The sequence below is a fragment of the Mobula hypostoma genome, chromosome 3 (genome assembly GCF_963921235.1).
Source record: "Mobula hypostoma chromosome 3, sMobHyp1.1, whole genome shotgun sequence".
NCBI classification, from domain to species: Eukaryota; Metazoa; Chordata; class Chondrichthyes; order Myliobatiformes; family Myliobatidae; genus Mobula; species Mobula hypostoma.
The window spans coordinates 84,812,681-84,838,156 of record NC_086099.1 but is presented as its reverse complement, the minus strand read 5'-3'; the positions used below and the strand labels follow the sequence as shown (position 1 = coordinate 84,838,156).

General features: G+C 40.9%; 1 protein-coding gene across 2 annotated transcripts in view; it reads left to right on the top strand.

The window, feature by feature from the left end:
• slit2 (slit homolog 2 (Drosophila)) overlaps positions 1-25,476 on the top strand; it is a 463,208-nt gene that overhangs the window by 255,950 nt on the left and 181,782 nt on the right. For both annotated transcript variants that reach the window (XM_063043381.1, XM_063043380.1), the window contains exon 5: positions 22,011-22,082. In XM_063043381.1, coding sequence (XP_062899451.1) covers positions 22,011-22,082 — 72 coding nt within the window. The remainder of the gene's footprint in view (positions 1-22,010; positions 22,083-25,476) is intronic.

Sequence of the window (25,476 nt, the reverse complement as noted above, 5' to 3'; positions counted from 1 at the left end):
GTTTTCCCATACCGTAATTCCCTCTCATTTAGTGTTGCTATTTTGCATAATTTATCTATGCATCTGAAGGAAAATCTAAATTAACTTAGTTTCTTTCACACCTACACATCACTTAGAGTCATTGAACTTCATAAAGAAAGGAACGTCTATTCTGTAAAGTATCTGCTGGTGTGCTCTGTGAATTACTGCTATTTTCAGAGATCCCAGTGTAAGTTTAACTTGGAATCCGTTGGAATCCCAGAAATGAAGTGAGAGTCTGCAGATCCACCATATGTATTCTGGCAGGACATTTCTCCTCTGAGATGAGTATGGAGATGGCTTTGGTATATCAATGTCAGGAGAAGTGTATGAGCAAGTGTTTCATTCTCCCAAAACTGACGTCCTTCATTTCATCAACATGTAACTTCAACAGTTTTTTAAGAAGACATATAATAAGGGAAAAAATAGTAAAACTGGTACTGGATATATTTAATAGGATTCAGTGTTACTTAGTTTCTTGCCCTTGGTACCACACAATTCTAGTGTTTCTTAAAAGTTACAGCTGCAATCTCAGTTAGAAATATCAGGGTTTTGTTTATTCAGAACACTCTTAACAATTTCCACTCTCTAGCAATATGATGATTAACAGCAGTAAAAATAAATAAGATTATGTTGATAAACCGCTGCTGTAATTAGTTTTAATTGTCCATTACATCCTAAAGCAAATTTCTAAGGATTTGATCCTTCCGATGATCCAAGATCTAAACGTTCGAGGCTTTCAGCTTCAAGCCCACCTTCTCTGTTGCAATATACTCAGTTTGTTCCAAGACTTTCTTCGAGTTGAGTTTCGACACTGTTTGGTGAAGTGACATCCAGACAGGAATTCAGGTGCAGATGCAGATAGGGTCCAAATCCTGTAGGGCCTGTTAACCTAAGTCACAAATCTACAGATACTAGTAGTCTGAAATATAGCAGAAAATACTGGAAGCATTCAGAAGTTCAGGCAACATCTGCAGTAAGAAACTGGAATCATGTTTTGTGTCAAAGGCCCTGTTTATCTTAGTGCTCCAATCCAGATATATGCTTTCTACATACAAAGCTCTATGTAGGGTCTTTTATGTTTCCTGTTTGTAGCTTTGTTTTACAAATTCTATTATTTAGTATTGTTTTAAAAATAGTTAACTCAAAAGATTAAATTTTCAGATTTTCTATAATGGGAGGTGTTTATGTTATATGATTTTTACACTCATTTTCTGTACGTTTATGATCAATTCCCACAACAGCAAATAGATTGCTGAAAGGTTCAGCAAAATCAATATGACATAGTTGGATGAAGACTTTGCATCTAAATTTATTTATGTGTTTTTTTTAAATGAAGGGAGTCTGCTTCTAAAACATAATGCCTTTGGCAGAAGTGCTTGACAGAGTGAGAAGGGTTCAGATTATTCTCATCATGATAACATCATTCTGCAGTGAAGAAATTAAATATTTTGAAAATTTACGAGGTTTCACATCATATGTATGTAGATAAGGGAAAATTGATTTGGTGACTCTTCATGACATGAGCAGATGTTGTCAATTTTAATTTTTTTTCTCTGTTGGAGTTTTCTATCTTCCAAGTGTGCAAAGCCCTAATGCATCAACTTTAAAGTGTCTCATCAAAGGAAAATAACAGTAAGATTCACTTAAATGGGGGGATCAAGGATTAGGCAGTACTCTAGGAGCAGAAAATCTAGGACAAAGTGAATTCTCACGCATATTGTTTTTAGTGAGCCAGTCTTCTTGGGAGAATCATAATCTAAGAATATTTGTCATTTTGTTTGAATGCCATTCTGTGTTCTTTAATAAAAATGGCATACAATACTGTGCAAACGTCTTGGGCACATATATGAGAGGTGATTGATAAGTTTGTGTCTAAGGTAGAAGGAGTCAATTTTAGAAAACTTATCTCATTTATTTTTCCTACATGTACACACTTAGTCCAGCGGTTGTGGAGCATATGGATCCCTTCTTTGTAGAAGTCAGTGTCTTGGACCTCCAGAAAGTGGTCCACAGCAGGGGTGATTGATAAGTTTGTGGCCTAAGATAGAAGGAGATGAGTTACTAATTTCAAATTTTTCACTCAAAGAGTTGAACTGCACATAACGAGAGCGGTATAACTCATCTCCTTCTACCTTAGGCCACAAACTTATCAATCACCCCTGCTATGGACCACCTGGAGATCCAAGATGCTCTCGTTACATGCACGTGCAGTTTAACTCTTTGAGTGACAATGCAGAAAGTTTGAAGTTAATAACTCATCTCCTTCTATGTTAGGGCACGAACTTATCAATCACTCTTGCTGTGGACCACTTCTAGAAAGAAGGGATCCGTATGCTCCATGACCGCTGGAGTAAGTGTGTATATGTAGGAGGGGACTATGTTGAAAAATAAATGTGCTAGGTTTTCTAAAATTGACTCCTTCTACCTTAGGTCACGAACTTATCAGTCACCCCTCGTATATAGCTCTGTTGCCTAGGACTTGCATAGCACTGTATTTGTCAATGTGGAGCGGAGAGCACGTTTGTAAATCTGGAGGGAGCAAAGGATATTGTGAATGGGTGATGGTGGAGTGCCGTGGGAGGAATGTGGTGCAGGTGGCAGAGAAGGAGTGCCAGGTGCAAGGAGGGGTGCGGTTGCTGACACACCAGGCAGGTTCATTTGGTTCCACACAATAGATTATTAATCATTACAGAACGTCTCCCCACGAAGCAGGGTGCTTCCTGCTCCTTCCTCTCTCCCTTCTCCTTTTCCTCGCCATGACTTCCCTCTCCCCACCTGCTTCCCGCTGTCAGTCCATAATAGAGACCCAAATCAGAGTCAGGTTTACATCACTCACATTTGTCATGAAATTTGTTTTTGCAGCAACAGCAATGCAGTGCAAGCATAAAATTCCTACAGTACTGTGCGAAGCTACGGCATCCTAGCTACAGATATGTTCCATAGACTTTTGCACAGTACTGTACGCTATTTTTGTTAAAGAAAACAGAATGGCATTGAATGTTTGTAATGAATGTTGGAAGGAGTCTGTAAACTTAATATAATAGTATGGCAGAAACATGTTGTGCATAGTTGGATTTCCTCGAAGCGTTACAGGTCAAAACCACAGGGAGGTGTCTCCACTTGCTAATGCTAAATTATTGGATTGGATGCATGTTTGCTATTGATTGGCACTAAAAGATCTCACAGCTAACGTCAGTTAAAAGATCTGACTTCCATGTGCAAACAGCGATTGTAAAGCCCTGCAAGTATAAATTGGGATTTTTGACTACATTTTCCTCTTGTCAATTTTTGGATAATTTATATCATCAGGCAGTTATATTGACTTTGTTTAATTAGATAAACCTGTGACTGCATTCATAGAAGCTCAGTGCTGGTGGAATTGAATGAAAGTCAGGTGCCTGGAAGTTGGATTGCTTCCATAGTTTGCTGTTCTAAACAGTTACTATATCTTTCTGTAATCTCAAGTTGAGATCAGGAAATTGGGATATCCTTGTTTTAAGAAATGCTTTATTCGCTTAAAGACCTGGTCCTTCTGCACACACTGTTGCTGCTTAGACCGACACTGGCTCATAAGAAGTACATCATCATTGCTATGGAGTTGATGTTAAATGGGTGCAGGTGGGGTGGGGGGGGGTGATGGGTGGAGATGCTTTGGGGAATTGAAGAAAATAAGAAATGGAAGGTGGAGGTATGATGGGGGAAGGAGCAATTACACAAGCACCAAGAGAAATGAACACTCCTCAGGGCTGCAAGTGGCCCGATGCCCTATCATCAGCAATAGCATCAGTTTACTGATTGAGTCGAAGCTTCCATCTGTATTAAGTTTTATATGAGCATGTAATCATCTAGATCAGGGGCAAACTACTGTGCCCTCAAATCATTTAATGAGATCTTGGTTGATTGAGTTGTAACCATGCCCTGTAAAAATATTATCATCATCATGAAGGATGAAGGCACACACTCCAACGATTCAGGAACAGCTTCTTCCCCTCTGCCCTGATTTCTGGATGGACATGGAACCCATGAATACTACCTCAGTAGTTTTTTTATTTCTATTTTTTGCACTATTTATTAACTGTTTATGTATATGTTTACTGTAATTCAGTTTTTTTCTCTATTATAATGTATTGCTTTGTACTGCTGCCACAAAGTTAACAGATTTCATGATATATGGCGATGATATTAAACCTGATTCTGAGTCTGATTGTTATGCGCCGTGTCTTATGACATTGGCAATCACAGTCTTCCTTCTGTCTTTGCGACCTGTAGGAAAGATTCCCTTCACACATTATTCTTATTCTTTTCTCTATCCATGAAAATGATTGTTCTTGGCCAATTTTTCAACAGAAGTGTTTTGCCATTGCCTTTTTCTGGGCAGTGTCTTTACAAGACGGGTGATCCCAAACATTATCAATATTCTTCTGAGATTGTTTGCCTGGCATTAGTGGTCGCATAGCCAGGGCTTGTGATAATGAACCAGCTGCTCATACGACCACCTGCTCCCATGGCTTCACGTGACCCTGATCGGGGTGAGGGAGGGGCTAAGCTGCTGCTACAGCTTGCCCAAGGGTGACCTGCAGGCTAGCAGAGGGAAGGAGCGCTTCACACCTCCTGTGGTGAAATCTCCACCTCAGTACCTTTAGTATGATATTGCGGCAATAAAAAAGGTTGTAAATTGTGATCAGTTGATCCACTAGCCATCTGTTGGTAAATTTTTAATGTAGATAACATCATCATGTGTAGGATATAAATCAGGGTATTGTAATGGACATTGTGGTGAATTGGAGCAGGAAGTGCATCATCTGACTTCCTGCTGTGCAGGACATCAACAGAAAATTGGCACGAATAATAGGGACATGTGTTTTTGTTTCTAATCCAATTCCCGAGCTGAGGAACCCACAGAACAGCATGTTTTACCTGATCTACAAGCACAAGCTGCTCATTTTCCAGTGTTTCTCCTCTCAGCTCATCACTATTTTGACAGAATAGTAATACGTCTGAAAAGGTTATCTTTCAGCCTGGGTATAATATTAAACCAGACTCCTTTATGGCCAGTTATTGTAATGTTCCTAACTTAAAATGCTTGCAGCAAGTATACATGGCATTAATTTGCAAGGGAGTGCATTAAAATTTCTCAGTATCTCGTAATGTATGGATGAGTTTACTTACAGTGTATCTGGCACGAGAGACAGCTGAAAGCATGGATTATTCATTTCAAGTAAAATCTTACAACCTGTTGCCATTTTAATATTAAATTTAACATCTGATTGTAACTGTCTCACCCCAATTAGTCTTACCATGCAGTACTGATGCAGGCAGGAAAGGGAGGAGGGCAAGTAGTTCACAGGGACACTGTTAGACATGGGGGCCCTGAATATCACTTTGGGTAGAGCTTTTCTGCTTCTTTCAGAACACTGGGGAAACTTCAAAATATTACACCTACTCCAGTTCCTTCTGACTGATATCCCCCTATCCAATGCATACATTCTTCTCATTCTGATCATCAGGGAGGAGGTACAGGTGCCTGAAGACTCAACATTTTAGCTTCTTTCCCTCCTCTGCCATCAGATAAAATGGCCCATGAACGCTACCACACTATTCTGATCACATTTGTGCAACTTACTAATTTTTATATTTTTTTAATTTTAACTGACAATAATTTTTTTCCATGTGTTGCACCATAATGCTGCCGCAAAACAGCAAAGTTTTGTGTCAGGGATACTAAACCTGATTCTATTTCTGCGTCAAGTCAAGATTAGCTTCTTAGGGTCAAAACGGCCTTGATCTGCATTAAACTGAGGTACGCATCCAGGCAATGTTATCAAAGATAGACTTTGCTCTTTTAATTAGGCCTCCTTCTTGCTTGGAATTGGTGAAAGAAGGTATGATTTATATATGGTTCAGCAATGGAACAAGGCTCAATAAATCTAAGCTCAAACATACAAACCCTTTAATTGCCACAGGCCATTTAGGTTCAAATTAGTCTTGTTTCTTTTTTCCTCCATTTTGATCAGTTTAGATCAACTGATATTTTAAACCATTACACTGTATTAGATGCTGTTTTCCAGCCGCACTAACCTACCAATAACTGGTGCCCAGTTGGGTCTCACCGACGCCTCTTGGTTGCAGACTTCATCACAGCTCGGATACAAATGTGGACCAAAGTGCAAAATTCTGGAGGCAAGTCAAGGCCCTTCACTTAGCTCAGTGTCAAGGAGCCCTGCAACACTGAGGTCAATAAGATGTTCTGTTGATGAGAGTCACACCTTACACAAAACGAGCTGGTTGTGGTTGTCGGGGATTATTTACCGCAGCCTCGCAGAATCACTGCTGGAGTTCCTCTGGCATAACCAATTGCTTCATCGGTGGCCTTCCTCCCATCATGAGGTCTAAATAAGGATAATTGCACTGTCTCTATTTGCAACTCCTCAGATAAAAAAAAAGCAATCCATATTCTGATGCAGCAAAATTTAATCAACATGACAACATTCCGTCATGGGCTGGAAAGTGACGAGCAAGTCCAAGGGCTGCAGCAAATGACTGACAGCCACAAGCCTTTCTACCCTCTGCAGTGCACATGATGGGAGCAAGGTGGAGGACTCTCCATTTGCCTGGAAGAGCTAAGCATGATGCACAATAATCTAAGGCAGCACACATCAAAGTTGCTGGTGAACGCAGCAGGCCAGGCAGCATCTATAGGAAGAGGCGCAGTCGACGTTTCAGGCCGAGACCCTTTGTCAGGACTGACTGAAGGAAGAGTGAGTAAGGGATTTGAAAGCTGGAGGGGGAGGGGGAGATGCAAAATGATAGGAGAAGACAGGAGGGGGAGGGATGGAGCCGAGAGCTGGACAGGTGATAGGCAAAAGGGATACCAGAGGATCATGGGACAGGAGGTCCGGGAAGAAAGACGGGGGGGGGGGGTGACCCAGAGGACTTTGCCTGCAAAGTTCACATTTCAAAACATGAATAGTACACCCTGCTATCATGGACACCCATTGCAATACTACCATCACTTCTTATCTGGACGGTGTGAATGTGCACCCATTACTGTAATTCTTGCACTGCCATCCTATCGGTGTGAACTTGTAAATTTTGCAAATCTTTGATTTGTAAATCTTGTACATCTTATTTTTAAGGTAACTTATTTTTATTCTTCCTTATTTCTCTTCTAATATTTGTATATCTGTGCTCTTGTAATGGTACTGTGACAGTGATTTCCTGTGGGATCAATAAAGTATCTATCTATCTATCTATTGCTTTTTGTTTGATATTAAATTTGTTTTGTAATCACAAAAAAAGATGGTTAAAGTTTAGAATAATAGAAATGAGCTTAGTCTATGCATGTGTATAAAAGAACTAGGTGATTGCAGAAGAAGACTGACGAAGGGTCTCGGCCTGAAACGTCGACTGAACCTCTTCCTACAGATGCTGCTTGGCCTGCTACGTTCACCAGCAACTTTGATGTATGTTGCCACAAGTGGCTGATGTCTCTTGCATCTAACTAATATAACTAGTCAGTCTCTTTGGGATGTGTTTCCATTTTTATGCCCAGGACCTTCAATGTATACAGACAGATGTACCTCCACCTTGCTCTCATCAGGTGCAGATGGCCATAGCACTTCCCTCAACAAACATTGGTAAAATTGTACACAGGCAAGCCATAGCAGTGAGCACAATGTACATTATGAACTCTGGCTCACCATCTAAGACCTACACATCTAAGATCGTTGTCAAATTGCATTCTCCTTCCTGAAATCTGATTTTCCTCCCCCACCAACACCACTCAGAATGGCATGATGATAAATCTAATTTATTTAATTAGAAAATTCTTCATATTGATTTTCCTTTTTAATATAAATCTTGTTGGCGCAGCTCCTTTCTAAATATTGGAATAAACAGAAAGTGACACCTGATCTATTCTGTTCAGTCTTTTACATGCATCTCTTCTTTTCTTGCAGAGAATACTTCCACATTTTTGACAATAAGCATAGTGGAATTTTAATTAGCTCTATTAAATTCTTCAGAAAAATCAGAATTAAGCTAACTAGATTTACTGGATCTAAAAGACTTGAAAATCTGGATTCTTACATAAACTATCAGCAATGATCGGAGAGCCACAGAATTCAACCTCTTTATGCTGTGCTAAATTCAAAGCCAGGATCAATGCCAGAAACTCTGCACATTTGATTGCGGCTTGTTCAATAGCTGCTCAAGTGAGTTAGTGCAGGGCTGCTGCTGGAAGAATGACAACCCAGCAGGACGAGCCTTCAGCTGAAAAGAAGCAGAAAAAATTGGAAAGGAGTGTTTCGAAATAGAAAAAGAGAAAGATATTGGAGTTTATCATTTTACTGCAAGACCGAGTATAAACAAAAAAAATTCTATCGGAAGATTTCAGTTTGTACAGAAAAAATCTGGAGTATATCATCATCCTTGAAGTAATTCAATAAATCCATTTATTGCTGTTATTAGACTGTAATAAAATCCATTTATTGCAGTTTAAATTGCCATCCACTTTTACACTTTCAGAAGCAGAGGATGGCTAAGGTGCCATTTCTTGGTGATATTCCAGATCCATGTTATATTCCCATATTTCAGGTTTGTTGTAAATAAATCTATGAGGGGGCATTCACAGATTTTCAGATATTTCTTGAAAGCAGAATAATAATCTGACCCTCATTATACATTGCTTCCAAAGTATTAGCAATGGGGTAGCCATTTGGATTTTCCTCAGTGGTTTCTTGATCTGCTGCACCAATTTCAAAAGGATTATCAAAGAAATTAGGTAAAAAGTTACAGACAGTGATTGTGCCCTTTTTTTTCTTAATTTCCATTATTCATGAGAATCCCAAAGGCTCATTTATTTGTTCAACAATAGCTTTTTGGATAAGTCTGTTCTGTGTTGGCTTAGATGTCAGACTGGATAGTGACATTTCTGTTGCAATTGATGTTCAGCAGGCTTTTTTGCTGCCCTAAGAGTTTTGTTGATTTGATATCTGAGGCCAAACCAAACAAAATGCAAACAGATTAAGTTTCATTCATGGAATGAAGATCCAATACTGGCAAATGCTGGCACTTATTGTCCATGTCCAACTGTCTCTGAACTGAGGAAATGCCCTCAGTAATGAAGTAATAAAGCAGACCAGGTAAGGATAGCGGGAACTCTACCTAAAATACTATTAGTGAATCAAATTGTAATTATTAGTGTGCTATATGATAATGTTATATCACGAAGTTTATTGTGTCACTCACAGAATAATTCCAGATATTTGGTCTTACTGGAAATTTTTTAACATCATTTGCACATATCAGGCCTGAGGATTGATCTTAACTGCAGTACAGAGGCCCGCTTTGGCATCGTATTGTAAGAACAATAAAGAGGTGATCACAGGAGGCAGAGGCGTGGCTACGGGATTGCTTGGAGTCAATGCACTGGGACATGCTCAAGGATTCATCAGAGGATTTGAACAAGTACACCACGGTTGCCACAGACTTTATAAAAACAGTCATAGACAAGTGTGTCTTCACAAAATCATGCAGAGTCTTCACCAACCCTAGATGAACCATGAGATCTGCAATCAGTTGACGGCCAAATCAGTGGCATCCAGGTCTGACGACCAGGTAAAATACAAGAGGTCCAGGTATGATCTGCGGAAAGCCATCTCACACGCTGGATATCACTGAATGATGCTCAGCAGCTGTGGCAGGGCTGAATGCTATCAACTCCTACAATCTGTGGTCTCTCATTGAGGAAATCAAGGATACAGTTGCAGAGGGAAGTACAAGAGGCCCAGGTTTAGGAGCTTGTTGATTAGAACTCACGGTAGGATGGTGCTGAATGCAGAGTTGTAATTCTAACATAGATACAGTATTGAGATTGTCCAGGCAATCCCAGGCTGAGTGGAGGGCCAGTGAAATTGCATCCACTGTAGACCTGTTGTGGTGATAGACAAATTGCAGTGGGTCCTGGTCTTTGCTTAGGTAGGAGTTGATTGCCATGACCAACCTCTCAAAACGCTTCATGACAGTAGATGATGACGATGATCACCCTTTTAAAGCAGGTGGAAGACTGTGATGCCTATAGTGAGAGACTGAAGATGACCTGAAACACTCTCACCATTTGGTTGATACAGGCGTTCAGTGCATGACCAGACACTCCATTAGGGCCTGACACTTTCAAGGGTTCATCCTCCTGACAGATGTTCTGATGTTGGCCTACAAGATGGAGGTAACTAGGTCACCAGATGCTGCAAGGATTCACACAGGTGTAATTTTATTCTCCTCTCAAAGAGGGCATAAAAGTTGTTAAGCTCATCTGGAGTGCAGTATCACTGCCTTTTATGATGTTAGGTTTCCCCTTGTAGGAAGAAAAGACCTGCAAACCTTGCCAGAGCTGATATGCATTTGATTCTGTTTCTAACTTCAATCAGAATTGTTTTTTTCTCCCTTAAAATAGCCTTCCATATGTCTTACCTAGACTCATTGTATAGCTCTGGATCACTGATCTTGAATACTACAAATTTTGCCCTCAGCAGACTGCAAATCTCCTAGTTCATCCATGACTCTAGTTTGGGTATGTCCAGTATGTTCTCAAATGCACACACTCATCTACACAGGTCTTGATGAAGTCGATGAGAACTTCTTGCATATTCATCCAGATGTGAAGATGAGTTCCTGAATATTGCTCAGTCCACTGACTCAAGGCAGTCCTCCCATGACTATACCTTCTTGGTCCTCACCACTGTTATACAGTCTTTAGTCTTTGCCTCGATAGCGGGAGTAGAAGTACAGCCTGGTGATCTGACTTTCCAAGGTGCGGGTGTGGGATTTCACGGTAAGCATTCTTGATGGTGGTATAACAGTGGCCAAATGTATTGATTTCTCTAGTTCCACAGGTGATATGTTGGTGGTAGTTCTTCAAGCTGAACTGGTTGATATTCCCCCATAATGATAGGGAAGGCATCAGGGTGTGCTCTTTCGTGATGAGTGATCACAGTACTCCAGCTCCACCACTGTCTGCCTGACTTTGACCAGAAGTGGAATGTATACCAGTACCAGAAAACTACCTTGGCATATAAAATAGACAAACTTGACCGCTAGATCTTCCAGGTTGGGTGAGCAGGATTGAGACAGAACTGTCACGTCTGTGCACCATGATAATTAATCATGAAACATACTCCACCTACTCTACCTTTAAAAGATTCAGCTCTGCTTTCTTTGCAGTGACTGGTGAAGTCCTTGACCTGCAGCACTGCATCCAAAATGGTGGGTGTGGGCCATGTTTCTGTGAAGCAAAGTACACAGCAGTTCCTGAAGTTCCTCTGGTACAGCAATCTGGCTCTGAGGTCTTCAATTTTATTTTCCAGAGACTCTACATATAGCCCAGCACACCTTTCCCACTTCCTTTTTCTTAAAGCGGAACTGCACACAACCTGGGCCTGCTATGTGGGATTCGCCAATTTTGAGGATTGATAGCTTTTTGTCTTAGAATAATATTATTACTGAAGTACCCATGGTTGTGTCTAGATTTCAGCTGAAGTAGTCCTAAATGGGAATATTTGATAATTTCCATTTGAACTTCTGCGCAAAGAGTTGCCATTTATCACGCTATCTTGTAGATTTACAATACTGCCGAAAAGAACTACAGCCTGAGGTGAAAGCGAATCACGTAAAGAGACATGAATCCCATCAGCAGCATCACAATGCATCAACAATCAAGTGTGAGGGGGGATTGTTTGGCAGCCTGTGATTGCAATGGGTTCAGACTTAATCCTTTCCGGCGAACATTATCAGTGTCATTTTCAAATATGAATGAAACTTTGCTACTCATTAGCCAGTATGTCAAAAATTTCCGCTTACAAATGTAGATTCTGGCTAAGGAGTCACAGGAGGCTACAAATAATGGAATTTAGAGTGATACACAAAATACTTGGGGAGCTCAGCAGGTCAGGTAGCATCTGCGGAGGGAAATGGATAGACAGACAAAGGATCTCAATCCCAAACATTGACTGTACGTTTCCCTCCCTAGATGCAACCTGACCTCCTGAGGTCACCCTGATTTTGGGCTTTGCTGTAGATCCTGGGTATGTTAGCTATGGATACGAAGTTTAATGGAGGGGCAGGTAGTGTTGTGGAGACAGGACTTAGACTGATTAGGAGAATGGGTAAGAAAGTGGCAAATTAAATACAATGTTGGAAAATGCATGGCCATGCACTTTGGTAGAAGAAGTAAATGTATAGACTATTTTCTAAATGGGGAGAAAATCCAAAAATTGGAGATGCAAAGAGACTTGGGAGTCCTTGTGCAGAACAACCTAAAGATTAACTTGTAGATAGTCGGTGGTGAGGAAGGCAAATGCAATGTTAGCATTCATTTCAGGAGGTCTAGAATGCAAGAACAGGGATGTGATGCTGAGGCTTTATAAGGCAATGGTGAGGCCTCATCTTAAGTATTGTGAACTGTTTTGGGCTCCTCATCTAAGAAAAGACGTGCTGGCATTGGAGAGGGTTCAGAGGAGGTTCACAAGGGTGATTCCAGAAATGAAAGGGTTATCATACAAGGAACGTTTGATAGCTCTGGGTCTGTACTCACTGGAATTTAGAAGGATGAGGGGGAATCTCATCGAAACCTTTTGAATGTTGAAAGGCCTGGTAAATGTGGAATGGATGTTTCTCATAGTGGGGGAGTTTAGGACAGGAGGGCACAGCCTCAGGATAGAAGGGTGTCCATTTGAATCAGAGATGCAGAGAAATTTCTTTAGCCAGAGCATACTGAATTTATAACTGCAGACAGCTGTGGAGGCCAGGTCATTGGGTGTATTTAAGGCAGAGCTTGGTAGGTTCTTGACTGGACACTGCATCAAAGGTTACAGGGAGAAGGCCGGGGAGTGGGGCTGAGGAGCGAAAAAATAAAGGATCAGCCATGGTTGAATGGCAGATCAGACTCGATGGGCCAAATGACCTTATTCTGTTTCTATGTCTTATGGTCTTATGGCTTTAGGGGTCCATTTTTAAGGGTTAGGGTTTAATTGATCCTCTCCTGTACAGTAGGTGGCAGCCTTCCTCAAAGTGCAGGTAACAGCAGTGAATTGACCTCTTCCTGAATCAAGACAAACCATCCAAAAAGGTTTCTGTCATTGAGAGGAAGCACTGTGGGCCAACCAGTACATTTCTGTCTTGATTGAATACGCAGCTCATTTGTGCATACATCCATCCCCACCCCAAAAGAGATTTATCCTACTTGATTTGAACCAGACTGCAAGAACTGCACTGAAGAACTTTAGTCAGGAAAAGCAACTAAACTAATTGAAGGTCACTGTGGGGAAATATCATTATCCCATCTCATTATTTTTTTAACAAGTGGGAATGCTATGCTGAAGTTCTCTCAGTCCTGCACCTGTTCTGAGTTGGCACCTTTTCTTGAACAGACTGTTGAGCATTTGGCAAACACTAGCTTTTCCACTGTACAATGAGCAGCACGTTCAGGAGCTCTTACTGTCTGATTCTAGTTACTTTTACAGTTTGTCTCAAAGAGTTTTGCTCATTAAAGGTATTTATGAAAGCAGTCAATAGCTGTGGAGATTTATGGCTGCATTTTTCCGAGTCCAGGGACATTGCCTTGGAGGTAAATAAAATTACGCATAATTAAATTTACGGGAAGGGTGCCATCAATAGAAGATTTATTGCTACTAAGTTCAAAGGACAGTGAAGCAACATTAGTAACTATACATTCCCACTGACACACCACCTCAGCTTTGTGAGAGTCACTGCTCCCAGAGGGTTAACCTGACAAGACCACAGTAAAATTTCTTTTGAAAGTCTGTAATTTCATCAATTGTTTTTGTATTACATCCGCTCAAGATAACATATTAAATAACCACATGGACAAATCTGTATTCTTCTCAAATTGCATTGAATTAGCCCTTCTTTTTCTCTTTTGAACCATTTTATAATCCACATCCTCTGATCTAGCTCATTGTTTATTTTATCCTCTCCAACTTCTGGTCGAGTGACATGCCTTTCAATTTGCTGTGCTTTAAAGATTTTGTGAGAGAAACTTCACAGTGATAGCAATAATACAAGGTGAAAATAACAGTGGTTTTTTATGATCTGGTCATCAGCCCACACCCTTACATGTGGAACCGCAACCAAATGTTTGATTTTATTTGTTAAAGATAAATTTATTTATTAGAATGCCAGCTTTATGATTCACTGTATCTCTACAAAATAGCATTGTGAAGCACAAAGGGCCAAATTCATCGACATCATTTCTGAGAAAGGAGCAACTCTGCATCATTGCCTTGAGTTCTCCCTGCAAATGCATATTAATGATAGCTATCTAGATTAAGGAATGCAAATGAGTATCAATTTTTCTTCTTGATAGCCTTCCATGTTTAGAGATCTACTTGAATCCTAATATTAAATGTCTCCTTTTGTCTGATGATCTCCTCCATTTTACACGTTGAGGTGGCCATTTTCACTCCTGCAAGGATTAAAAAGGTCACAGATTGAGTAGGCAGTTAGAACTTCATCTGTCAAGCTTTGCTTTCCTCCCCTCATGGTATTCACTTAACTCTTATCCAACAAAGCCTTCAAAATATTTCTGATGCAAATACCAGCATAATCACACTAGCATGCTAGAAATAAGTCATCTCAAAGCCGAAATAGCCTTGTTTTGTTTTGCAGCATTATTGGAAAAATGTTAAGTATTCTATTATAAATATTGCTCTGACAATTTTGGAGGAGTGATATTCTAGTAATCGTTTTGACTGCTTGTCCCATTTTCTTAGATACTTTGAAGTGTTTCAGGCATTTTTCTCCCATCTGGTTTCCCAATGGAACATTTCATGAAATGATTGGTGAAAATTAATCATTATGCTTGACAGAATCCAAGACTCTTTTATTTTAACTTACGTAAAATTCTCAAACCCTAATTATATATTGTTCTTTTGTTGTAAAATGATTGAAAAAGTGATTACTGCCATAAACAATGAGACAAATTATATTCACAAATGTCAAACCAGCACTCACTTGGGGTATAAGAAAATAATATTAGTGTTTTGTATCATGATCAGGGAACTATATACATAGGACGTCATTTTAATTTCACTTATATAGGAAATACAGCAGTGTAAAACACTGATAATGAGCCAGAGATCAAACAGTAATTGCTTGAGTTGAAAATGAATAGAAGGTGGCAGAATAACCAGACACTACCCTCTTCAAATACTGGGAGTTACAGGAGGTATTCTGTAAAAGTTTAATCAATGCAAAATATATGGTGCAGAAGATAATCTAGCTGAATTGATGTTGAGCATGGATGAGATTCAGCTGATTCTATTCTCCAGGTCTGTAACACAGGAGAATAATGCAAAGGTACTGACTTCAAAGTGAAATTAACTTTAGGGAAACTTAACTTGATAATATTATTTCTCTATACAATTTATATTATATAACCTTTTAGACAATAGCTCCTGTAACTCCCAGTAATCAAAGAGGGTAGTGTTTGGTTATTCTGGTACTATGTTCATTTCCAACTCAAGCAATTGAGGAAGCTCGAAGTATCTGATCTCTGACTATCAGAGTTTTACACTGCTACTTTGGGGTCACATCCTCTGTGTTTGTTGCTGTTGAAATGCCAGTCAATTCTTGGCAAGAGACCTCAACAGGTCACACACCTGCAGAATTGCTAACTTCTTCAAACCTACTGAGAATAAAATGAGTACTGTACTACAATATGCGTACTGTACTGCCATTCAATCCTTGATATCCAGTTGTAAAGCACAGCATTCCAAATTTAGATGATTATAATTGAATACAGTAAATAATCACATATTTTATTACAGATGTGTTGTTGATCTCTTATAGCAAGAGTGAAAATTATTGTTGGATTACTTTTCTCTCTAAATGGTGAATTTAGTTATTAACCTCAGTTATGTCAAAGTCCTTATGTTTCTGCAATCAACACTTAATATAGAGTCTTGCTTAGTATTGGTGTAGTTTTCATCTCAAAGACTTCTGTTGCAAGGCACTTTGAATATCCAGATGATTCAATAACTTGAGGTTTAGAAATACCATTAACCAGATACAGGTTTCCCCCGCCATCTGAAGATAGAGCGTTCCTAAAAAATGGTTCGTAAGCCAGAAGGTCGTAAAGCGAAGAAGCAATTACCATTTATTTATATGGGAAAAATTTGTGAGCGTTCGCAGACCCAAAAATAACCTACCAAATCATGCCAAATAACACATAAAACCTAAAATAACAGTAACATATAGTAAAAGCAGGAATGATATGATAAATACACAGCCTATACATAGTAGAAATACTTCTCTACAATCATTGCCTGCACTGTTTCCATAGCAAAAATCTCACACAAGTGCTCTTGGCAAAAACGCAGCGCAAGCGCTCTCGGCAGAAAATTTCACGCAAGCGTTCTCGGCAAAAACACTCTCTCCAGTAACCTTTAAGCTATGAAGCTGCCAAATCATACCAAATAACGCATAGAAATACACAGCCTATATAAAGTAGAAATAATGTATGTACAGTGTGGTATCACTTACCAGAATTGGGAAGACAGCGCCGAGCACACTGATGATGGTGTGTTAGGCTGAGTAGTTGGAGGTTGGTGTGGTGCAGTGGCCCCCACCTTCCGGCCGCCGACGGATACCAATCTGCAAAGAATGCAGTGGTGCAGCGGTAGCCGGGGCACCCAGCACATCTTTAAGAAAAAAGCTGAAATAAACAAGCAAATTAATTAGATGCCGCCCGGCACGAAAATGTCGGCCCAGATCAGAGGCGACGCAATTGGCAATCACCTTTGATCTGGGCCGACATTTACGTGCCGGGCTGCACCTAATTAATTAGCTTGCTTATTTCGGCTTTTTTCTTAAAGATGTGCTGGGTGCCTCCCAGCTACCGCTGCATTCTCCGCGAATCGGTATCTGTCCGCGGCCCAGGGGTTGGGGTGGTAGGACACTGGGGTGTCATCTCATCTTCGATCAAGGCAGGCAGGTTATCTTCTTCTATGTCTGCCTACCTCGATGTCGAAGGTCGAGGTTGGTCGCCTGTTGTGGCTAATGTGGAAGGCTTGAAAAACAACAGATTGCTTGACCTCGCGCATTTTTCTATCATGCAGTTCTTCGTAAGCACTCAAACCATCCTGCAAATATGCCCTAAACCGACGTACACTTTCAAAATTAAAGTCGTACTTTATCATTGCAGCGAAAATCTCACGCAGTTGCTTCACGTTCAGTTCCTGGACGACTTCACTTTCGGTCTGTTCGCTACTGCATTCAGTTTCGATTGTTATCCATTTCTCTTCCAATTGCATCAGCTCTTCATCTATCAGTTCTTGGTCATGGGATGCCAAAACTTCTTCAACATCATCTTCGTCAACTTCCACAAGCCAAACTCACTTTGTCCTTACTTCGTTCACCATGATCGAAACACTTAATTATGTCTAGTTTTACGCTAAGTGTAACACACTTACGAGCTCTTTTGGGCTTTTCCGATACCTTAGAACTCATCATGCTAACGGCTGCTCACAGGCACGTGCTTAAGCAATGCCGGTGAGAATACAGTTCCGGGGGAGGAGCTTGGCTGTTCGGGGCTCGCGCTGCCTTTTTTCGTAACAGTGAAAACACCTTCTGTTAGCGAAAACAGGAAACTAATGTAGGTCTTTCGTAACAGTGAGGTTTTGTAAAGTGAACGTTCGAAAAGCGGGGGATACCTGTATACCAATTTTTCATTCTAATTATCTTCCACATGAAACCTTGCGGTCTGAGTGTTAAAGCTTATAGGCTTTTCCTTAACATTAGAAAAATGAAGAGAAAGGAACACTGACCCGATGTTCAGTCCCTGTCTTGTACTGAGTCTGCAGGCTATATGCAAGACCACATGAAATATGCACCCTGATGACACAAAGAGACCAACTGAGCTGAGATCTTCATCTGATTTCCAACTATTCACCTTGGCTGTGTCAAAGTAACTGAGCTTTTGTTGCTGGGTATGTTCCAAATCCTTCTGTTGTCTCACCTGTCTCCAGCATCACCTTTTGTGTAAAGGGATGCTATGTTTTAGGGAGACCTTTCTGGAAAAGTCTCACTACAGTGGCCTCACTCGTATGGCTTGAGTACACATAGCCTATTTCATCTGTAGTGAGCAGAGATGTGACTGGTAGTGTCACTTCAAAGGGCTCAAATAACCAAAAGTGCTCCTCTAGCCTCAGCTTCGGCCACTACCACAGTTGGAATGGAGAACGTGATCTGGTTTTACCTCTTATATTTCCCACAGCAGATTGGCCTGCCAACATTCCCACCTCATCTTTGAAGGACCGTTGGGAAACTTACCTACTAACTACTAGAAGGCAATCAGTTACAGCATGAAATCTCTTAAGATTAGATTCTTAAATGAGAAAGTATAAAATTTACGATATCAACTCGGTCAAATGCACATACTACTTCTTGGTATATCTAATGCAGTGAACACTACCTCAAAGGTAACATGATTACCTAAAAAAAAATTTGTCGTACTATGTTGTATTTAACTCCTTTTGTTTGAATGCATTCCCCTTGCAAGAATATTGGAAATAAAAAAATAAACAAGCTCATAAAGATCATACAGCATGGAACAGTAGAGTACAGTAAGGGGCCCTTTGGTTTACAAGTTGTACTGACTTATATAAACCTATTCCACTATCACACTAACCCTTCACTCCAACACAGGCCATAACCCTCCTGTTTTCCTATATCTCCGGGTGCCTATCTAAGAGCCTTTTAACTGCCCCTATTGTGTCAGCATTTGCTGTCATCCCCAACAGTCCATCTAGACACCTACTACTCTGTGAAAAACCTACCTCTCTGATGTCTCCCATAAACTTTTCTTCACCTACTTTAAACAGTTGTTCTCTGGTATTGATCAATGCTGCCCTGGGGAAAAAAGACACTGACTGACCACTCTATCTATGCCTCTTATAACCTTATACACTCCTGTAAAGTTGTCTTACATCCATCATCATTCCAAAGAGAAAAGCCCCGTCTCACTCAATCTGCCATTAACCTTCTTTTTCTGCCATCAATTTTAATCATGCAAAGAGTATCATTTCACACTTCTGGACTGAACTCCATCTACCACTTCTCCATCCTGTCTATAGTTCATTGTAACCTATGACAATCTTTCTCACTATCCACAACACCACCAGCCTTCTTGTCATCTGCAACCTTACTAACCACCTCTCCACTTCTTCAAGCAAATGAAGAGCAGGGGTCTCAGAAAAGATCCCTGCAGAACACCACTAGTGACCAGTCTCTGGGCAGAATGTGCTCCATCTACGACCACCTTGTGCTGTCTGGGGCAAATCAATTCCAAATCCACACCACAGTGCTTCTATGGATCCCATTCCTCATGATTTTCTGGTGGAGCCTAGCATAGGAAACCTTGTCAAATGCCTTACTAATATCCATATACATCACATCTACCTTCATCAGTTTGTTTTGTCACCCCCTAGAAAACTCAAGTAAGCTTGTGAGGCATGACGTGCCCCTCACAAAACCATGCTGACTATCCCTAATAAAACTAGCCTTCTCCAAATGCTTGTAACTCCTGCTCCCAAGAATCCTCTTCTACTACTGATATAAGACTCATTGGTCTATAATTCCCAGGATTATCTCATTAACTTTCTTGAACAATAGAACATTTGCCATCCTCCAATCCTTTGGTACCACTCCTGTGGCCAGGGAGGACACAAACTTACTGACCCACGTCAACTCACAGCAATCTCTTTCCTCACCTCCCAAAGTAACCTGGGGGTGCATCTCATCCATGCCTGGGGGTCTTATCTGTCCTAATGTTTTCTCAGAAACTCCAACACGGCCTCTTTCTTAGCTTAACATGCTCAACACATTAGCCTGTAATATACTGAACTCATATTTGTCTATGTTCCTCTCCCTGGTGAACACGGAAGCAACATATTCATTAGGGATTTCCTCTGCCACCAGGTAAATGTCTCCTCCTTTATCAAGGAGCAGTCCTACCTTCACTCTGGTCGTACTCCTGTTCTTCATGTACATACAAAATGCCTAGGGGTTTTCCTTAATTCTATTCACCAAGGCCCTCTCATTTTCCTTTCTAGCTCTCTTCAGTCCATTCTTAAGCTACTTTCTGGTTACCTTATAATTCACAGGAGCCTTGGCTGAGTTTTTCTTCCTAAGCATTAAGTACGCTTCCTGCTTCCTCTTGATTATATGTTCCACCTCTCTTGTCAACCGGGCTTCTTTATCCTGACATCCTTTCCCTGGCTCAGTGAGACAAACCTATCTAGAACCCCATGCAAGTGCTCCCTAAGCAAACCATGTTTCTACTGTGCATTTCCCTGAGTGCATCTGTCCTCAATTTATGCTCCCAAATATTTGCCTAATGCTCTTGTAATTAAATAGCCCTACCCCAATTAACTACTTTCCCATATTGTCTGTTCCTATCCTTATCCAAGGATATGTTAAAGTTCACAACATTGTGGTCACTATCTCCAAAATGCTCACTCACCAAGAGGTCTGTCATCTGACCAAGTTCACTACTTAGTACTATATCCAGTATTGGCCTCTCATCTAGTTGACCTGTCCACATACTGTGTCGGGAATCCTGGATACACCCAAAAGATTTTCCCCATCAAAACTTACTGCACAAAAGACGTGTCAAATATTAGGGCAGATTAAGTAATTGAGGACATCTTCCAACGGTGGTGTCCTTTGGAACACCTTCGGTGGTGACAGGAGGCAATATCCATCATGAATGATCCTCACCATTTGGGACACACTTTCTTCTTACTACTACTATCAGGGAGGAGGTACCTGAAGACTCACACACAATATTTTAGGAATACCTTGCCCTCTGCCATCAGATTTCTGAGCAGTTTATGAAAACCATCACACCTTTCCTCTTTTGCATGATAGATTTATTTATTTTTAGTGTAATTTATTCCTGTGCTATACTGCTGCCATAAAGCAAAACATTTCATGATTTATTGAGAGATTATTACCCTTGAAGTCTTGCATTTCAGCTTCTTTCCTAACTTCCTTTATTCTCTCTTCTGGACCTCATCCCTTTTCCTATCTATGTCGTTGGTACCACGACCTTTAGGTGCTCACTCTCCCCTTTAAGAATGCTATTGATTCTATCCAAGTGTCTCTGAGCCTAGCACCTGGGGAGGAATTTTTGTCCACAGAAACTTCTGTGTGTTCCCCTAGCTAATGAATCCCATATCACCAATATGCTCCTCCCTCCTTCCCTTCTGAGCCACAGATCTAGACTCAGTGCCAGAGACCTGGTGGCTGTGACTTTCCCTGGTAGCGTTGGTGTTGGCAGGGATGACCTACCAGGGGATAGAAAACCTAGGTTAGCATTTTAGGGAAGGAAGGGTTAATTCCTTTTACCTTGAGCTATTATAACAATGACGAGGCCTTATTTCATTTGAAGGAGTAGGATTTATTGTCAGGGCTTCTGCAGTCATATTGCATTTCACAGATTACTTTAAGTGCCTTGAAAATTGAATCACAGCAAACAGGTCCCATCTCCTTCTGCACATTCATCACACTAAAAGTGCACAAGCAACCAGACTTGTACAATTCATGCAGCTGATTCCTGTTGCTGCTTTTTCCTGAGTGATTGGTGAACATCCATATACAAAGTAAAAATCCAATGACTTCAGACAGTTGTCTTTCTGCTTTTGCAAAAGAGAAACAAAATTCGATGTGGCTCTCTTTTTATCTGTTATCAGCCAGACCTATTTTCTGTGCATTATAATTTTGTGCATTTCAATCTGGTTCAGAAGGGATGTTTGATAAGAACATGCATGTGCTGATGTGGTGCAAATGAAATGTGATTGAAAAAGGTGAAGAATTGTAACTAATTCAGACGCACTGAGTATGCAGGCGTTCTTGTCTAATTGAATTCTCCTTGAGGCTTATGGTAATTCTGTTCCCTTGTTATTTTCTTCTAGTGACTTGAGTGAAAACCACATTCATGCAATCCCAAGAAAGGCCTTCCGAGGAGCAGTTGACATTAAAAATTTGTGAGTACCTTTGTAGTTTTCTGCCTGTTGTGAATCCAGATGTGATCGATTATGCCATGACCTTTAACATACAAGGAAATGTCTGAGAGCCTGCATTCGAGTGCCCTTCCAAATCACACTGCCTCTATATAAGGGATGCTTTCCCAGTTACAGAAATATTTGTGCCAGGAAGGAATGGTTAAATGGAAACAAAAGAATTTGAGCACATAGGGCCAAACCATGCTTACCTTCAGCTGTTGGCTATCTTGTGACTCGCTGCTCAGCTGGTTCTGAATTTACATGTATTCTCAGCCAAGTGTTAATGTTCAAAATGACTTTGAAGCCAAATGGTGGCACAGTCGATCTCTTGATGCATTGCTGCAATGAACATTTCCTGTAGCAGAGGGGAGCTTATGTGTCAGTGAGAGGGGTCAGGTATACTTTGCATCTAGCCCTTCTGTTTGCACCCAGTTTATAAGCAAAGGCTTCATTTATCTGAAAGTGATTTAGGGAAAATTATGTACGGGTATTTGAATTATTATATCTTATTCTGCATTAGTGTTTTTGGTTATCTCTTCATATTTTACAGTGCTTTAAACTGCATTTAGAAAAATATTAACTTAGTTCATGAATTAAATCAGCACGGTAATATAGTGGTTAGCGCAACACTTTATAGTACCATCAACCTGGGTTCAATTCCCACCACTGTCTGTAAAGAGTTTTTATATTCTTCCCATGTGTACCTGGATTTCCTCCAGGTGCTCTGGTTTCCTCCTACAATCCAATGACAGATTGGTCAAAGGTTAATTGGTCATTGTAAATTGTCTTGTAATTAGGCTAGGGTTAAATCGGGCATCGAAGTGTTCTGGGATGGGTTTCAGGTTACTGAACCTGATGCTTAGACATCACCTAGACCCGCTCCACCTTGTAGGACACCAGTCAGATGGAGAGAGCTAGCTCATTTATTATTCTCACTTCTGAAAAAGGTGAGTGCAGTGGGTGGAGCCTGGGAGAATTCAGCCAATAATATTTTCAGTCAGCACTCAAGACTGACAGTGCAATATATAATCCCTGGTTAAGGAGGGTTGCTACTTTGTTTGCCGTCCCTTGATGGAACTTTGATCTGGCCACATGTTTTGCAAGTCTTTGATGCTGAGTGGGCTGTGGAGCACTTGAGGGATGGCAGCTTCTGAAGAACACTGTATATTTTGTTCTGTAATTTTACTTGATTTGATGTGATAGTACATCGTAAATTTCTCTATTAAAGGTAAAGGAGATCATTTGATGCTGAGCCTCAGTGGTAGATTAAGAAACATTGCTATAATTCTGTCTCCTGACCATTATTCTAGTACATGGTCATCATCATGGCAACTGCCATATTTTGTGCTCTGGTACACCAACCACACAGTGGATGAAACTGTTTTGTTGGCTCTGTGTCTTCATGTAAGCAGTACTGTCCACTGTATAGTGTCTCTCTACAATAAAATCTAACCCGTCATCTCCCTCCTTTGCAAACAGGCTGGGGATGGGTACGCTAGAGTCACATGCAACATCAGCCATTTTCAGTGCACTGATTTATGTTAACCATTCTGGCTCCTTGCACACTGAACAGCAACATTGTCATGAAATTGTGGGATTATGAATTTCATTAAGTGTTGGTATCTGTCTTGTCGTTCTTATAGCTGTGTTCAACTGTCATCAGATAACCGGGGTGCTAGACATACTTTGTCATGCGTTTTGCACTGCCATTTCTGAACAGTGACAACTTCATCCACATACTCCTTCTACGGGTCCTCCTCCCCCACTCCCTCCGTCTGCCCTACCCACCTCCTCCACTTGAACCCATGCTCTATCTTCCATCAACTTCAGCTCCTTGTCATCTCAGTGAGTCATGAAATGTGTTGCTTTGTGGCAGCAGTACAGTGCAGGCATAAGTGACAGTAGAAATAAATACATCTATTGAGCAAAAGAGGAATAGTGAGATGGTGTTCATTATCTGCTCAGAAATGTGATGGCAGAGGGTAAGAGCTGTTCCTAAAATGTTTGTGTGTGGGACTTCAGGCTCCTTGTACCTCCTCCCTGACAGTAGTAGTGAGAAGAAAGCATGTCCCAGATGATCAAAGTCATTCAAGATGGATATTGCTTTCTGGAGACACCAGCTTTGCAAGATGTCCATGGTGACTTCAACTTCCCTAATATTAACTGGCACATTTTCAGCACCCATCTCCTCCCAGCTTTTGTCTCCTTTCCCACTCTCCCCTCCTATCAGCCCTATCAGCCCTCCTCACCTGGATCCTCTTATTTGGTTTTTGCTCCCTCTTCCACTTTTTTACACTGCCTTTAAGTCCAGATGAAGCATCTCCACCCAAAATATCAACTATCCATTCCCCTCTGCAGATGCTGCCCAACCCATTGAGACATGTTGCACCTTGTCTATATGCCGTGCTATAACCATATAACAATTACAGCACGGAAACAGGCCATCTCGGCCCTTCTAGTCCGTGCCGAACTCTTACTCTTACCTAGTCCCACCGACCTGCACTCAGCCCATAACCCTCCATTCCTTTCCTGTCCATATAGTTGTCCAATTTAACTTTAAACAACGACATCAAACCTGCCTCAACCACTTCTGCTGGAAGCTCGTTCCACACAGCTACCACTCTCTGAGTAAAGAAGTTCCCCCTCATGTTACCCCTAAACTTTTGCCCTTTAACTCTCAACTCATGTCCTTTTGTTTGAATCTCCCCCACTCTCAATGGAAAAAGCCTATCCACGTCAACTCTATCTATCCCCCTCATGATTTTAAATACCTCTATCAAGTACTCCCTCAACCTTCTACATTCCGAAGAATAAAGACCCAACTTGTTCAACCTTTCTCTGTAACTTAGGTGATGAAACCCAGGTAATATTCTAGTAAATCTTCCCTGTACTCTCTCTATTTTGTTGACATCTTTCCTATAATTTGGTGACCAAAACTGTACACAGTACTCCAAATTTGGCCTCACCAATGCCTTGTACAATTTCAACATTACATCCCAACTCCTATACTCAAAGCTCTGATTTATAAAGGTCGGCATAGCAAAAGCTTTCTTCACCACCCTATCCACATGAGATTCCACCTTCAGGGAACTATGCACCATTATTCTTAGATCCCTCTGTTCTACTGCATTCTTCAGTGCCCTACCAATACTGCTGTACAACCAGCGTTTTGCAGTGTTCAGAAAGGTATAAGGATTGTGGAAGTCCCATCAATGACAAGTAGAGGTACCTCACAACTCTTGCAATGCGGGTCCAATCCTGATCGCTGGCACTAACTGTGGAGTTTGCATGTTCTCTCCATGACAACCGGGGTTTCCTCTGGGTTTGCTTTTGTTTCCACCGATATCTCAAAGATGTGCCAAAGGACAGGTGATCA